The sequence below is a fragment of the Chrysemys picta genome, chromosome 1, assembly GCF_011386835.1.
Source record: "Chrysemys picta bellii isolate R12L10 chromosome 1, ASM1138683v2, whole genome shotgun sequence".
NCBI lineage: Eukaryota > Metazoa > Chordata > Testudines > Emydidae > Chrysemys > Chrysemys picta.
In genome coordinates, this window is record NC_088791.1 from 113,788,747 (window position 1) to 113,805,942 (window position 17,196).

Sequence of the window (17,196 nt, forward strand, 5' to 3'; positions counted from 1 at the left end):
CATCGTGGATGGTTGTCTGAAAATATCTGCTCAATGTGCAGTGGCAGTAAAAACAGGCTAACAGGTAAGGAATTATTAGGAAAGGGATAGATAAGATTTATTGGAAAAGATACAGAGAAGGGCAATAAAAACTATTAGGGGTATGGAACAGATTCCGTATGAGGAGAGATTAAGAAGACTGGGACTGTTCAACTTAGAAAAGAGACGACTAAGGAGAGAGATGACAGAGGTCTATAAAATCATGAATGGTGTGTGGAAAGTTATTTATCCCTTCACATAACACAAAAACCAAGGGTCACCCGATGAAACTAATAGGCAGCTGGTTTAAAAAGAAACAAAAGAATGAACTGTGTGAAGAAGTACTATCAGCGTAGGGAAATTGTGAAGTCCATAAGTATAACTGGGTTCAAAAGAAAAAAAATTAGGTAAGTTCATGGAGGGTAGGTTCATCAACAGCTCTTAGCCAAAATGGTGAGGGATGCAACCCCATGCTCTGGGTGTCCTTAAGCCTCTGACTGCCAGAAGCTGGTCTGGACAATAGGGGATGGATCACTTGAAATTGCCCTGTTCTGTTCATTCCCTCTGAAGCATCCAGCAGCGGCCACTGTTAGAAGACAGGATACTGGGCTAGATGGACCATTGGTCTGACCCACTATGGCTATTCTTCTCTTCTAGAAACCCAATTTTCTGTCAAAAATAATTTGCCAGACCATTTTTGACTAGCCCCAGTGGCAAGTGCTGTAATTATGCCACATATTAAGCTCTGTACTGGCACTAGCCCCTTCAGTCATCACTAATGTGTGCTAGAAATACCTTAGTTGTGAGGATCCTAAAATGTGGCCTGAAGTATAAATGCAGCTGCTGAATTTCAAAGTATAGGAAAATGCATATAATTGAAGTGGTGGCTTTATGGTTATTGCAATTTATCTGATTTGCTGATTCTTAATGTAGGTGTTTTTGCACACCATATGTAGGTGTTTTAGTCTGGTTATTTAAGAAAGGCTGAAGACTGCTTTTTGTAGCTCAGTAAGTCTTTGGTGTAACCTTTGTACTGGCCATCCTAATGCACAGTACTCATGTGTTTTTGCATCAGTACCACAAAAGCTGCAGGATAACCAGGATAGCAGGTTCTGCATAAGAAGTCAGTATGAAAGTGAAGTGAGCTTTCTGTGATTAGACACTAAGAATGATTTTCTAGTCTTGTTTGAGGGCTGGAGACAGCTGCCCACAAAGGGGCAGCTGCAGAACTACTGTCACGGCAATGCTGAAATAATCTCATTACACGTAATAACTAGACAACGTTTTATTACAAGCGAAGAACAGATTTATATTGCCAAAAAAGCTCCATTGTTTGGGAGAGCTGCACAGGTAGCAAATGTCCATACTCAGAAGTCAACTGGCACTTCAACCTGGAGTGAAAGGTAAAGGAGTGTTTCAAAAAAACAGGAATTTAACAGACAAGGCTTCAGAATTGCCTCTTCCAAATGACAGCAGTCTAACCCTTCCAGCTGGGAGCAGAGACTAATCTCAATCACATTACAACCTGTTGTGAAACAGTGTGAACAGAGAATTTGAACTACTGTATTTTCTGTTCAGCTTGAGCCAATCTCAGCCAGACATCTTGGCAAAAAACACTCCCACGTAACAAGGAGGTCAAAATTATATTCAGTGTTTTGTTCTTCAGACTCCTTATAAAATTTCCTTTGAGCACATACACTGTACTTCTATTTTGGCTACAGAAGGATAGCTGCAGTGTGAAAGACAGCTATTGGGACAAATGAACAAGTCAGAGGTAACAGCAGAAGTGAACCACTGCCAGGGGTCAGGAAGCATGGCAAGACACCACCAGCTTTAATACTCAGCTTTGAAAGGATAGTCCTTGTGATTTGTGCACCTGAGGAAAAGAAACAGAAGAAAGGTTATTCTGAAATCGGAATTAACTACTAATGTTGGCATTGGTGCCTTTTTTTGGACCGACAAGAAGGGTCTGAATGGTGCACAAGCAGTCCGCACAGGCATTAAGTTCCTACCAGCCTCAAACATATCCAGTTTATACACAAACTTCCCCAACCCCTTTGCATTTAGGCATTGAGAAGTCACAGGCAGGGAGATCTGAATGCTTTTTAGATTAAGTGTTTACATTTGTGCTGTGTCATTCAAATGACAAGTTTTTAGATTTTTGAACAATCAGTTTTGATGTCTGAGCTTGATATTGCAAGGTGCTATGATCTGTATAGAAGTATTAATACTTCATACTAAACACTTCAAACTTCAACACTCAATGTCCATATTTTAAAGATGGTGGGGGGGGGGGGGGGGGGAGAAAAGTCTGGCAGAGAGATCAAGTGAATTGTATGTGACAAATAAGCTGGACAGCCAGGCTCAGGATTTGGGAATTTAACTCCTAATATTGTGTTAATTTCTCTATATTGCAGTCTCTTTAATTTCATACAGACAAATGCAAGATTGCTTGCTAAATTTGTTATTGTGTTAGAATTCTATTTACAAAAAACCCAAAAGACCCCAAAAAACTTTCACTCAGTTTTGAAAATTTAAGCTTAGTTACATCATTGACAACAACAACACACACTTAGTTGAAAAGAAACAAACCAACTAAACAAAATCCCCCACTACACCCCAGCAACAGATAATCATGACTGCCTGATTTCCTCTCATCCATTAAGCAAAAGGGAACAAAGGGATAATTGTGAATCATCATGATGAGCAGGGACATGTTCATGCACAGCTAAGTAGGAATGCAGATCTATTTGGATGGAAGAACACTAGTTACTGGTTTCATCTCGGCAGGTATTAAAAATCAATTATTTCATTTTATAATGTGGACTGAAAACTCAACTGACAGCACAGAAGCTGATCAATGCATCTCAAGTTTTAGGGCTTCCACAGGCAATTTAATTCCTTAATTCTCCATTGGAATTAAGTATTTAGCATGCTAAACTCCAGAGAGGTAGGTATCTCCATTCTACTGACAAAGCAAGAGGCAGATAGTTAAAAGGCTCAATCAATATCACAGATACAGTCCCATGTCAGAGCTAGCTTTAGAACTAGATACTAAGAACTCCTGTGTTTAGGGTCTTATTTCTTGATAAATAACTGAATTTAAATCAAATGTAGGTATTAAAAACAAGGCCACATGTTTATCACTGTGAAGATGTTAAAACCTTCCTGGGAAGAAAAAAAAAAAAAAAAGATTTTTGGACAGACCTGTTTGTCAGACAGATCTTAGGCAAATTTCAGTTTGCAGAGTTTTTTTTTTTTTTTTTTTTTTAAATCAATCACACACACACACAATTCCTGGATATTTTTTTAAGCAATCTGCATAGAATACTTGCACTCAGTGTTTTCAAACATTGTCACCTACATGGTGAATGCACAGGCTCTCCAGTTCCTATTAAAGGTGAGGATGGTTTCCATCTCCTCTTTAGTCAATTCAAAGTCAAACACCTGACAAGAGAAAACTTTTAGTTAGCTTTTCAAACAGTGTAGTCAAGACTTGCGCGATCACTGATTCACAAGACTGAAAGAAAAGCTTCATAAACACTCCCAACTTGACCTGAAACAAACTGGTGCTGGTTAAAAGCAATGATTGCTTTGTACAACTAAAGTATTTCCCTTTGGACCGCTGCAGTCTATTGGTAGAGAAAGGTGTAAACTGAAGTGATAGACACGTCAGCTATACTGAAAGCTTTTGTGAACTGTTATAATAATTAGCTACACATTCATCCTGCTCTTTTGTTCATATTCATTGACAGCTAACGCCTCGGAGTATGGGTAATACATTTTACTGGCCTGTTAAGAATACAATGCTTGAAAAATTCAGTGGTCCAGTTAGGGTAACCAGATGGCAAGTGTGAAAAATCGTGACAGAGGGTGGGGGGTAATAGGAGCTTATATATTTAAAAAAAAAAAAAAAAAAAAAGACCCAAAAATCAGGACTGTCCCTATAAAACCAGGACATCTGGTCACCCTAGTTCTAGTTAATCCAATGTGTGGGTTCTCAGAACTTGTTTAATTTAGCAAATAATCAAAAAGTGTTTTTAATTCACTGGTAATTCAGTAAAGTACCACTGAATTAAGAACAATTATATGACAAATTGTAGGGAGGGAGGGAGGGAGGGTGTGTGTGTGTGTGTGTGTGTGAGTGAGAGAGATATATGATATCAGAGACTGGATCTGAGCAGAGGAAAGCTATTTTCTTGACACTGCTTTGTGCCACAAAAACTCTGAGTATACTTGACTCCACTCAGGTATTAGGCAAGCTTTACTTGCTGGTTGTTCAGCACACAAGAAAAAGGAAACACTAACTAGAACCCTGAACAGTCACTTTGTGCATTTATTTTTAAACCAGTTCTGCTCACTTTTGCCCTTAATCCTGAGTGTTAGTTTAACCTTCATTATACTGTATATAAAGGTACTAAAGAACCTTCCACCTCCTTTTCAGGGTAACCTGGGAAGAGTGAGAAAGTATGGCTACCTTCCACATAAGAAGTTGGACTCCATCTAGTTACTATACTTCAAAGCCAACCTGAATGTTATTTGCAATCTTACCTTAAAGTTTTCTTCAATACGATGTTGTGTAACAGACTTGGGAATCACAATCACATTTCTCTGGATATGAAACCGGATCAGAACCTACATAATAGAACAGCAGTGTTCCTTGCAAGTCATTCATCACCAGTAAGAGACCAAAACCTCCTGTTCTAAACAAACAGTACTATTAGAGCTAAGATTCAAGACACACTAAGATGCAATTCATCAGAACCACTATTTCTAATGCTCCTCTTTTCATCACTGCAGTACTTAAGACCAAGCTGACACTTATTGAACTGCAATGAGTTGAACAGTGGTGGCCAGGTGAAAGCTGGATGTTTCCCTTTCCTCTGTAATCCAAATACCTGGTGATCATTAATTCCTTACCCTTACAATGAGATTTTAAAAATGGAATCAGATTGCAAAGGATGCAGAGTCTACACAAGATTAGAATGCTGAAACAAGAGGATACATTACAAAGAAAGCAGCAGGTATCATGCAGCGACCTCACTTTGCTGGGCACAGATACCTGAGCTGGGGTTTTGTTGTGCTTGGCTGCAATCTCCTTAATCTTGGGGTCATCCATGAGGGAAGGGTCCTCTGGTTTAGCCCTGTAAAAGCAAGAGATGGAAAGTAAGTGGTGGCAAGTTTTCATAAGATGACTCTACATACTAACAGAAACATGTACCCATTACAATTGCCTTACTTGTTCAACTTGCCTCAGAGTTTCAAGTTCAACATTCACATTGTCATCATCAGGCAAATTAGGCTGAAAAGCATTCTTACCATGGCCTGTCAGGAGATCCGAGGGGACTGTATGCTGTGACAGAGATTCCTTTGGATTGGCAATACTTAATCAACTTTTCCTGGGTAAGGTATGGGTGGCACTCAATCTGCGAGCACAAGGACATAAATTTACTCAGAGGCAGACTGCACTAATGCTGCTGTGTTCCAGGGATCATTTCCTATTCCACTTACAGGAAATATCTTTAGTAGGTTGGAAAGTTGTGACTAGTTATACACCCTGTGTATGTTACGCAACTTGTAGTTGTTTGGTATTTTATGAAATTTTCTTGGTTTCGTGTTTTATCTGTTGGGTTTCAGTTATTACAGGATATTGCAAGGCAGGGGAGGGGATGGGGAGAGGGGGAGCATACCTCACTTATGTTTTAATTATCAACTTTGTTCTCCAAAGATTTACAAAATAGTCAGCCTCAGAATTATACAACTGAAGTAGGACAATAAAGGTCATATCCAAAAGTATAGCATAAAATCAGAGTAATCTAGTTGAAATGAAATTCAAATGAGTAGGGCTATTTCTTCCAATTTAAAGTTTTCTTGTTTAGCTTCCCTAATTAAAGATACAAATATTTTGGAAACTACTGTAGCATCAATACTATGAACTGCAGTGTTCCAGACCATTACTTTAGAATAAAGTAAAATTGTTTTGATGTTAAAGGGTAAGGTACATGTCAATCAATTAATTTATAGGGAAGTTTCAATACTGGTTACTCCTGTACACAAGTGCTCTTGTTGAAAGTGGCCCTATTCAACCAAAATGTAACTACTGAACAAAATTTTACTGAACAAAATTTTAAATTGTTTGTTATGGAATTTCTTTTCCAGACAATACATGTGTGTGCCTACCATTAGTTTTAATGGGATCATCTGCACACCAGGCAGAGCGGAGAAAAGACTACAGAACCCTTAATGCTGGGCCCACATTCTGGTAAGCTACTGCAGTACAACCCACAATACAACCAGGATTATCACAAAGTCATGGGGCACTGGCTCAGTTTGGACAATTGAGGCTTTGGATAATTGAAGGGATTTTCAGGCTACCTACATATTGGGGAGCCTAACCTTGTTTAATTGAGCCTATCCTGTCTGTCATTCAAACCATCTGGATTGTTGCTTTCAGAATGAAGGCCTTGAAATCTCATGCTGCTGGAAGGCGGACCAAGACACAGCACTGCACGGGATGGGTTGCAGCCTGCAGTTTTATTTATGGTTCTAGCTGCATTGCTGTTAGGAGATGATCATGTGGCCGTTTCCCAAAACTCCTAAAATAGTTTGGAATATTAGTCACCGCGCAGCTTACGGCTGGGTTCAGCTGGATAGATATTGCACGGCTATTTTGTTTCCTCAGCACGCAGAAATTCAGCTACTCGTACAGTCTATAACCAAAGTGCCCCTTTCCATTGGCTGGAACCGCAGCCACTCGGAGCTGCGAGCGGCTGTACCTGCAGACGCTCAGGTAAACAGGGTCTCGCGGCCTGCCCGGGCTTACCCTGAACAAGCCGTGAACCAAGTTTGGGAACCCCTGGCCTAATAGAATAAAAAGAAACTACTTTAAACAATTGCTAACCCCTGTATAAAACATATGAGCGAGTATTTGGGTTAAAGGAAAAGACCTTCCATCAAAGATTAAAATTAGGATTTTTTCCAAAATGAATTGCAGATAGAATGGTTCATGTGTGTTTACAGAAGAATGTTTGAAAATATCTGCAAATAACTGAGTGGGAATTTCATCCTCTAGATTTTATGGATCATTGGGCTATGCATGCACTACACATGTATTCTTGGGAATAGACACCCATCAGAATTATTTCTAGCTTGTGTTAAACAGGTTTCCAGTTTGTCTTGTAAAGTAACATCTTCTGGAGCAAGTTATGTAGGCCAAGGAGTATCAACACCCAATTGCTGTACTTCTTAATCAAATGAATATATAAAGAGGGGCAGCATTTGAAATGGAGCTTTTTCCCCCTCTGACATGTGGTGGTCTAAGCAATAAATGAATCCACACTATCGTCCTTTCAGTTAAATACAGTATTCCTTTGGCCTTCCCCCTCCCTACCACTCTAAGTTCTAGGTTATACAAATTCCAATTTAACATCCCCTGCCCCCCCCCCCCAAAAGAGCTATTCTAAAATATTTTGTATTGAACTAGAAATATGCTAAAAATATTAGTCTTTGCTCGGTTAGCTGGACAGGAGCTCTAATTTACGAGCAGACCACAGGATGCCAATTCCTTGATTTCCAACTTTTACAAAAAAACAAAAAAAATGCTAAATAACAAAGTTGCTTTTACAATGAAAAACTTGAACTAAAAAAAGTCATTATTTGACCAGCCAACCCACTACTATCTTTGTTTGAAAGAAAATTAATTTAACTGAATGGTGAGATATACTTTCAACATCCATAGGAAGGAGGCATATATTGATTTTGAAATATTATAATTACTATTACTAACAAAATACAAGAATGAGGCTCAGATTTTATTCTCCATTTTCACTTAGGCATTAAAGTAACCCTCCCTTTTGTTCCTTTGATAAGAGAACCATTATTGAACTTGGATCATTTATACCACGGTACCAGAGAAAGGTAATAACCACAATCTCCTTATTTTGTATTTGAGATTTTAAAAACAGACCAGTCAAGCAATTCAGTTATTTTTCCTACCACAGCCATTACTTAACACCCCTCCGCATTATACTGTAGCTCAGGGGTTGGAAACCTTTGGCACGTGGCTCGCCAGGGTAAGAACCCTGGTGGGCCGGGCCAGTTTGTTTACCTACCGCGTCTGCAGGTTCGGCCGATCGCGGCTCCCACTGGCCGTGATTTGCTGCTCTGGGCCAATGGGGGCAGCGGGAAGCGGCGCGGGCTGAGGGATGTGCTGGCCGCTGCTTCCCGCCATCCCCATTGGCCCGGAGCAGCAAATCACAGCCAGTGGGAGCCACGATCGGCCGAACCTGTGGACGCGGCAGGTAAACAAACCAGCCCGGCCCGCCAGGATGCTTACCCTAGCAAGCCGCGTGCCAAAGGTTGCCGACCCCCACTGTAGCTAGTAGCTGAAGTATAGGCAAGATGTTTCTGTTAAACACTTGTATTCTCTCACGTATGGCTTAAGCCTGGCAGCATCCTCTGAAGTCAATGAGAATGGAAGGTTCTCACTCAGCCCCTTGCAGGATGGTGCTCTTAGCTTTCTTAGGGGTTGTCTACATGGCAGCAGTGCTGACTACAGGGGGTGTAAATTGTACAGCATGCTAACGTGCTGCGCTATAACTGCCCTGGTCAGACCCTGGTGGTGAGAACTAAAAAAGGTACCTAGTTCGCATTGAGGTAGTCCCATTTCAAGCAGGACTACATTAACATGAACTAGGCACACTTCCCCACTATGTGCCTCAATTTCCCCACTGTAAAATGAAGATAATTATACTTACCTCTGTCGCAAAGCATTTAGTGCTTTTCATCAGGAAATCACTGTAAGAGCTACGTATTTATTAACATTCACTCCCTCAAGCGCCCCTTCAGAATTCTAGAAGGACTGAAAATGCATTCTATGCCTACTCTATTTGCCCACTCCCTACCTCCCCACTGTAAAAGAACTGACATGATTAGATCCTCATGATCCCGGAGACACTGAGCTGTTGCCTTTAAGCAGCTTACCTGGTTGTTGGCAGGCCTGTATTTTAACCCAGGCTTGTTCAAGATTCTTTCAATCTGTTCATGGTTAAAGTTGGAGATTCCAATGGCTTTCACTAGACCTGCATCCACCAGCTCTTCCATAGCCTAAGGGGACAAGAGAATCTGAGTCTATGTAACCAGATACACAAGGTAGGGCCTAAAAAAGGCATTCTTGCTGCCAATGTGGTATATTTCTTTGATGATAACCAGTGATGGGACACTTAGTTGGACTCATCACATATGTTCTGGAGTCCACCAGGGACAAGGGTCCACTAGGGAAAAGGGATGCAGAGAGAACAGTGCTTCTCTGAGATTTCTTTTCTGGCTGAGAGAGGTTTTTATGCATCTTTATTAATCATATGAGTGAGTTAGAAGAGACCTATGTCAAATAACCCAACACTGGCACAATAATGGACTATCCTCAAGATTGTGGGTAGTATATAAACCTACAATTCTACTTTTACTTCTGCAAGTAATAAGCAGAGCTGAGGATTTTCAACAAAATGTTAAGACTTCAGCGAATTTACTTTGACTATGTCCTGACACAGTGTATGTTTGTTAGTATTCTAGCAAAGAAGCTTTTCAAAGTTTGAAGCTGAATCAACTGAAAATTTACATTCTCATTTCCTGTGGGCTAAGTTACCCAAGGCAGCCAGTCAGGGAACAAAAGTATCATCTGACTTACATAAATATACAGTGCAAATTTTGGAATATTTACGTAGAATTCTAAGTGATGAGCAAACCAAGAATGAAGGTATTTACAAATAATTTTGAATGAATTATAAATTCTTTGCAGAGAAATCAAATATAAAAAGATAATCTAAATCCGAGCCAAAATGAATCTCACACTGCAATAAGACTCACCTCCCAAGTGTCCAGAATATTTGTGTCACTGGGCAAGACCATGCCTTTCTCATCTGCAGGAAACAGCTGCTCTCCAGCCTGTCAATGCAAGACAGAAAGTCTGAAATGTTCTGTTGAATTTTCTGCTGAAAGACTAGAATTCTTGGGAAGTCAAACTGAACTCTCATTCTGTATAGTAGCTCAAACTCTTAGGGCAAAAGAAAATAGGAGTTACTATTCCTCTAAGTTGTTCAATCTGGCAAGGTCTCCCTTCCTCATGCTACACATTCATCATTCCAGCCGGAGAATCCACCCCAATAAATATGGTTAATTCTGTGGCTGGTCTGCAGGTCAGTGATAGATCCAGCAAAATAGAACAGTGACCCACCATAGTACAAGTACAACGGGGTTATAGATCTATTCCCAATGGGTGTAGCAAAGCACACAGTTTTTACAAGTTGTCCCATTATGTACATGCAATCTATACATTATGTACATAATGGGACATTCCTTTATTAATCCAGATTTATATTTGATTACATCTGTTGCATGAGTGATGGTGTGCTGTTGCAGGCCTTCAGTGGGAGACTATGTGTAGATTGCAGGGAATGCGAGAAAGACAATGGAACGGACTATGTGCATAAATTACTGTCTATGTTCTTGCTACTACGAAAAGCTCCCTTGTCTAGACTCCTTTACAGCCTGCCTACAGAACTGTGATACCAGCACAGCCTCATTTCATCTGCTTTGTCCATCCTAAAAAACAATTAAAAGATACTGGAGAGTGCATTTGGGAGTTGCACAGAATACCAAGGAGAAGGTATTTTAATCAGGCTCTAACAGAAAAGAAGAGCCAAGACAAGAGAGTCAAAGTGAGACATCACCAGCTTCAACCATATCTTTAATCTGCATATGGGCTTTACAATTAAAGTTGCCACTTCTGAACGCCAAGGATTACAGAATAACAAGGCTCTTATGACAGATGGTAACTACAAGTTTGTACTGTGCTTGGGGATTCCAAGGGCAGGGGGTGGGTGTCAGAGAAAAGAGAAATTAAGAGCTTATTTTATTGCCTGCTGCTTAAGTAAGGCCATGTCTACAATACCAGTAGATCAGCGCAGCAGGGTTCGATTTAGTGGGTCTAGTAAAGAGCTCTCTCCACCGGAACAAGAGGAGTAAGGTAAGTTGATGGGAGACGCGGTGTAGACACCGCAGTAAGTCAACCTAAGTTACGTTGACTCCAGCTACGTTATTCATGTACCTGGAGTAGCGTAACTTAGGTCGACTTACCCCGGTAGTGCAGACAAGGCCTAAGAGTGCTACTAGCAACAAAGAAAAACAGACTTCCCATAAAGAGAAAGACAAACCAGTACAGAAGGAATTGGTAATCAAATGGTTAAAGGTATAAACTGCGCTGTCAAGTGGGAGACCTGGATTTGATCCGAGATTCCTCTCTCCTTGGATCAACAGGGGCAGGGAACATGGTAGAAGCAGCATGCTCAGCTTCACGGATGAAAGCTTGTTCACACACCCATACAGTAAAGCTGAATAAGCAGCACAAAAAGAGTGATGCTGAGATACCCCGGAGGTATCCTCCTGGAAGGTAAGAGGGTTGGGGCTGTAACAGGATAGCTTACCAGGAGGACAGTGCTTCTCCAGAATCTGTCAGGAAAAAACAAAAAGTATTAAACACTACAGTACCTTAAATCCCAAAGGCCAGTGAATGAGATACAGATCCAGGTAATTCAGTTTCAATGCATCAAGGGTTTTCTGGCATGCTCCCTTCACCAGAGATTTCTCATGGAATGTGGACCACAGCTACAAAAGAAAAACCAAACAAAGCAGTGATCTCACAAGCAAACGCTCTTACAAAGCTCTCCCAAACAGGAGAAAGTCATATCACACCTACAAGAAGCAGGTGTGGGAATACTATTACCCCCATTTACAGGCTCAATCTGTGAGCAGAGACAGAGGGAAAGTTTCTTGATGCTAGTATTTTCAGTAGCATTTACCTGACAAAATTGGGTTCTGACAGATTAAGATGGTAAAAAAATTCCACCAGTTAAGGCACCAACAAAAAGTCACTTATTGCAAGACACAGTATTGGGAAAGAGAAAACTAAGTGCTACAAGGTAATGAAGCTTTCCAGCCATCTGTGTCCTGAAGCAGGAAGATGGGGAAAAACCTCCTGCATGAGTTTGGTTCCTTCTGATTTGATCCCCTATTTAAGAGCCTAGATAAAGAATAGTTTCAAACACATACAGTGCAAAAAATTTATTTGGGCCCCCATGTTTTTGAATTGTCACATGGGCCTGGGTTCACAAAAGTACTTAGGCACCTTAGTCACAGCTTTAGGCTCCATTGGTAACCAGGAAACTCCTGCCAAACCCAGCAGGCACCTAAACTCAATTGGCACCTACATTTTCAGGGTAAAAGTTCCCAAAGTGTCTAAGTTTCTGCCTCTGGGCATGCTCACTGCTGCCCCCCACCCCCTGCATCTGGATGCCTAAGTCCCAGAGCAATGCACAAGCCAGGGGAAGATAGCAATTTGTCTGCCTAAGTCACATGCTGGGCCCAATCCGGAAGGCATCTTCCAAGGCCCACTACCAGATCAGGTATAATTCTAAATCTCATCAGGGGCACTCACCTGGGACGTGGAGGACCCAGGTTCAATTCTCCCTTCAGGCAGAGGGGAAGAAAGGATTTGAAGAGAGGTCTTACCTTTCAGGAGAGTGCTCTAACCACCAAGCTTTGGGATATTCTGGTGTGGATCTGCAATCCCTAAGGAAGCTATTCCACTCCAGATAAATGATGGGCGATCACTCGTTACCGAGTATGATCATCTTCCATGGGAGTTACGGGTCCTCAGGTGGCTAATAAGACCAATCCTTGAACCACAAGTTCTATTACAATGAGGGTAGATGTTTTCAGGCTCAGCAGGAGGCTGTGGACCATGACTGGAAACCAGTCTCTCCTTCCTCCTGCACCTCTTGTCCTCTTCAGCTTGTCGGCGAGCAAGTTCAAAATGCAGGCGACCGTCACGTAGGGCTTCACTCCATATTAAGCGACCCTGGACAAGTGTCTCCCAAGTGTCAATGTCAATATTACACTTTTTTAGATTGTCCTTCAGCAAGTCCTTATAATGCTTCCGTTGTCCACCCACGTTACGGTGCCCTTCTTTCAGCTGAGAGAATAGGACCTGTTTTGGGAGTCTGGCACCTGGACAACGTGACCAGTCCAGCGGAATTGCTGATGGATGATCATTGCCTCGATACTCGTAGTCTTTGCCTCTTCCAGCACACTAATATTGGTGCGCATGTCTTCCCATTTCATCTTCAGAATCTTACGAAGGTGGCGTTGATGGTGCCTCTCAAGGACTTTCAAGTGGTGTCTATAGGTTGTCCAAGTTTCAGACCCATACAACAGTGTTGGGAGAATAATGGCTTGATAGACAAGAAGCTTGGTGTCTGTTCGAATATCATGATCTTCAAAAACCCTGTGCCATAAATGAGAAAAAGCTGCACTGGCACAGTTCAGGTGAATTTCTGCATCAATATCTGCTTTTGATGAAAGATGATTTCCAAGGTAGAGGAAATGATGGACATTCTCCAGTACCACTCCATTGATTCTGACAGACGGGGCATGTAATACCACATTTGGAGAGGGCTGATAGAGCACTTTAGTCTTCTTGATATTAAGAGTGAAGCCAAGACATGCTTAAGCACTGGCAGACACATTCAAGATAGTTTGAAGATCTTTCTCAGAGTGGGCAAAGATTGCATTGTCATCAGCATACCAAACAGCTTTCCATCCATTCTGTAAATGATTTCAATGCAAGCTGTAAACTTCCCAGCAATTAGGTAAAGAATTATGGCAATAAAAACTGCAAACATGGTTGGAGTGATGATACAGCCCAGTTCGACTCCTGTTTGTACTCTGAAAGGTTCACTCTGGGAGCCAATGCTGCTCAGAACAGTCACTTTCATGTTATCATGAAGCAATTTTAGGACATTGATGTATTTATCAGGACATCCAATCTTAGAAAGTACAGTCCAGAGGGCACAGCAATTCACTGAATCAAAGGCTTTAGTTAGATCAATAAAAGCCATGTACAGTGGTGGGTTTTGCTCCCAACACTTTTCTTGCAGCTGCCGTGCTGTGAAGATCATATCCACAGTTCCATGACGTGTCAGAAACCACTCGGTGACTCCGGTAAAATTTCTTCTTGCAGGGGCAGAAGGCGGGTTGCAAGGACCTGCACCAGAACTTTTCCTGCAATGGCTAGGAGGGAGATACCACGATAATATCCACAAACCACTTTATCCCCTTTCTTGAAGAGAGTGACAACACTGGTCTAAAATTTGAGAAGTCGTCTGCTTCAGAGATAAAATGTGCTATTTATTATGTATTTTGGTGTGCTGAATTCAAATATGACAATTAAAACAACTGATTGGCTACTGTTTCTAAGATATTTAAGTTTTTACCTTTTAGGTCTATGTATATTGTGTAGATAGTAGAGTTTTAATCATAAATTGTAAACCTAGGTCTTTTCATGTGTTTATGGTTGCTTTACATGATAATATTTCACTTGTTCTGTTTATGTAACACTTTAAAAATCAGCAGAAGGGTTATATAAATAAAATGTATTATGAAACAAAAGGCAAAAAACTATTATGTACATAGTTTAGTCCTATTCAGTGTCTACTCGGCGCTTCTTGGCTTGTCTCTTGTATTCATTAAATGGAGCATCTCTTGTCACTGTCCAGCAATAGTCTGCAAGCATTGATGGGCTCCATTTGCCCTGATAGCGTTTCTCCATTGTTGCAATGTCCTGGTGAAATCGCTTGCCGTGCTCATCGCTCACTGCTCTGCAGTTCGGTGGAAAAAAATCTAGATGAGAGTGCAAAAAAAAATGTATCTTTAATGACATGTTGCAACCAAGGCTTTTGGATGCCTTGAGGAGGTTTTCCACCAACAACCTGTAGTTGTCTGCCTTGTTTCCGAGAAAATTTATTGCCACTAACTGGAAGGCTTTCCATGCCGTCTTTTCCTTGCCACGCAGTGCATGGTCAAATGCATCATCTCGAAGAAGTTCACGAATCTGAGGACCAACAAAGACACCTTCCTTTATCTTAGCTTCACTTAACCTTGGAAATTTTCCACGGAGGTACTTGAAAGCTGCTTGTGTTTTGTCAATGGCCTTGACAAAGTTCTTCATCAGACCCAGCTTGATGTGTAAGGGCGGTAACAAAGTCTTCTGTGATTCAACAAGTGGTGGATGCTGAAAACTTTTCCTCCCAGGCTCCAATGACTGTCGGAGTGGCCAATCTTTCTTGATGTAGTGGGAATCTCTTGCATGACTATCCCATTCGCAGAGAAAACAGCAGTACTTTGTGTATCCAGTCTGCAGCTTTAAGACTCGTCTTCGATGAAACAATGAACAGTCTCCACTCATCTGGATCGTGAATGATGTTGAGGGCTGCCATCACACCATCGATGTTGTTGCAGGCTACAAGATCACCTTCCATGAAGAAGAATGGGATAAGATCCTTTTGACGGTCACAGAACATGGAAACCCTCACATCACCTGCCAGGAGATTCCACTGCTGTAGTCTGGAGCCCAACAGATCTGCCTTCCTCTTGGGTAGTTCCAAATCCCTGACAAGGTCATTCAGTTCACCTTGTGTTATGAGGTGTGGTTCAGAGGAGGAGGATGGGAGAAAATGTGGGTCCTGTGACATTGATGGTTCAGGACCAGAAGTTTCATCCTCTTCCTCATCTGACTCAAGTGAGAATGATTCTGGTGCATCAGGAACCGGCAGTCCTTCTCCGTGGGGTACTGGGCGTATAGCTGATGGAATGTTTGGATAATGCACAGTCCACTTTTTCTTCTTTGACACACCTTTCCCAATAGGAGGCATAGATTTCCTTTTCCTGTTCAACCACTGGCGAAGATTTGTTGCACAAGTGTTGCAGCATATGTGTGGGGCCCACCTCTTGTCCTGATCTCCAATTTTGCAGCCAAAATAAAGATAGGCTTTCTTAACCATAGTGGTTATACTGCGCTTTTGTGATGCAAAAGTCACTTCACCACAAACATAGCAGAAGTTATCTGCACTGTTCACACAAGTATGAGGCATCTCTGCTCACTTTGGCTAAACAGAAATGTGTCCCTTTGCAAAATCAAACACTGACAAATAAGAGAGCACGACACTGTATGATTTCTAGAGCTGATATAGGGCAATTTGTTCAGCAGAGTGATGTAAGCTTCGTTATGATTGCATCATCCATGACTTCTAGGAATAACATGATGCAATCCATATCATGTATGACGCAATACCAGCTTCAGAGTGCATCATTCATTGTTTTGCCTAAAAAGCAAGTACTGTCCAAACCCAGTCATAGATTTATTCATAGATCCAGTTAAAGATGTATTTTAGTCATTTCTGGTTTAAATTGAGATCCCTTCCTTTTATAACTCACTTATCCTCCGCCATTCCCAAGTCAAGGGTCGTATATACTGACCCAATAGCATATCTTGAAAACTAGAGCCAATCAACAATTTTAAACATCATTTTTGTTCTCAGTGACCCAGAATTAGTAAAGTTTGACTACATTTATTTCAGAAGTATTTTGGCTGTAGAGCAGTGCAATCAGGGCATCCCTCATTTCACTGGATATCTTCTCCTTTATCCAGATTTTAAGGATAAGCAGGTAAAGCTGCCAAATTAGCTCTGGTCCATCATCTTTAAAGATTTCAGTGAGGATCCCATCTAGACCTGCTGCCTTGTTCTTCACCTGCTTGTGTACCTCATACAAATTGGGAGGGTCTCCGAGCTCATCCCTAAATGGGTTGAGGGATTTGCTCAAGGACTTCATCTGCAACCACAGAATTACGGTTAAGGAGATCTTCAAAATGTTCTTTCCAGTGAGAATGGATGGCTTCGTTGTCCATCAAAAGTGTGGTTCCGTCCTTAGAGCGAAGGGGATTCATACCATGGCAAATTAGCCCATAAACAGCCTTGGTGGCACTAAAGAAACCACATGTATTCTGGATGTCCGCGAGATGTTGGACTTCTTGTGCTTTCTCAGTCCACCATTTGTTCTTGAGTTCTCTAGTTTTACATTGGACTTCCACCCTCGCCATGGCATGGACTTCTCTCTTTATATTACAATTTATGTGCAAATAATGGACAAGCAATTGGAGCAGAACGACTGGACGTTGGGTCTCCCAAGTGGGCAACTTAATGACCATGCTACAGAGTCATTCTTGTGTGCACACAAAAAAGTCCCATAGTTCAAAGGTTAGCCCACCCTCCTGAGAGGTGGGAGATC

General features: G+C 41.4%; 1 protein-coding gene across 2 annotated transcripts in view; it reads right to left on the bottom strand.

The window, feature by feature from the left end:
* Positions 1–1,288: 1,288 nt before the first annotated feature.
* LOC101941450 (aldo-keto reductase family 1 member B1-like) overlaps positions 1,289–17,196 on the bottom strand; it is a 26,463-nt gene continuing 10,555 nt past the window's right edge. For both annotated transcript variants that reach the window (XM_065567073.1, XM_005288040.4), the window contains 8 exons: positions 11,563–11,679; positions 9,883–9,960; positions 9,001–9,123; positions 5,338–5,444; positions 5,081–5,162; positions 4,570–4,653; positions 3,383–3,465; positions 1,289–1,894 (listed from right to left, as the gene is read on the bottom strand). In XM_065567073.1, coding sequence (XP_065423145.1) covers positions 1,852–1,894; positions 3,383–3,465; positions 4,570–4,653; positions 5,081–5,162; positions 5,338–5,444; positions 9,001–9,123; positions 9,883–9,960; positions 11,563–11,679 — 717 coding nt within the window. In that variant the 3' untranslated portion in view covers positions 1,289–1,851. The remainder of the gene's footprint in view (positions 1,895–3,382; positions 3,466–4,569; positions 4,654–5,080; positions 5,163–5,337; positions 5,445–9,000; positions 9,124–9,882; positions 9,961–11,562; positions 11,680–17,196) is intronic.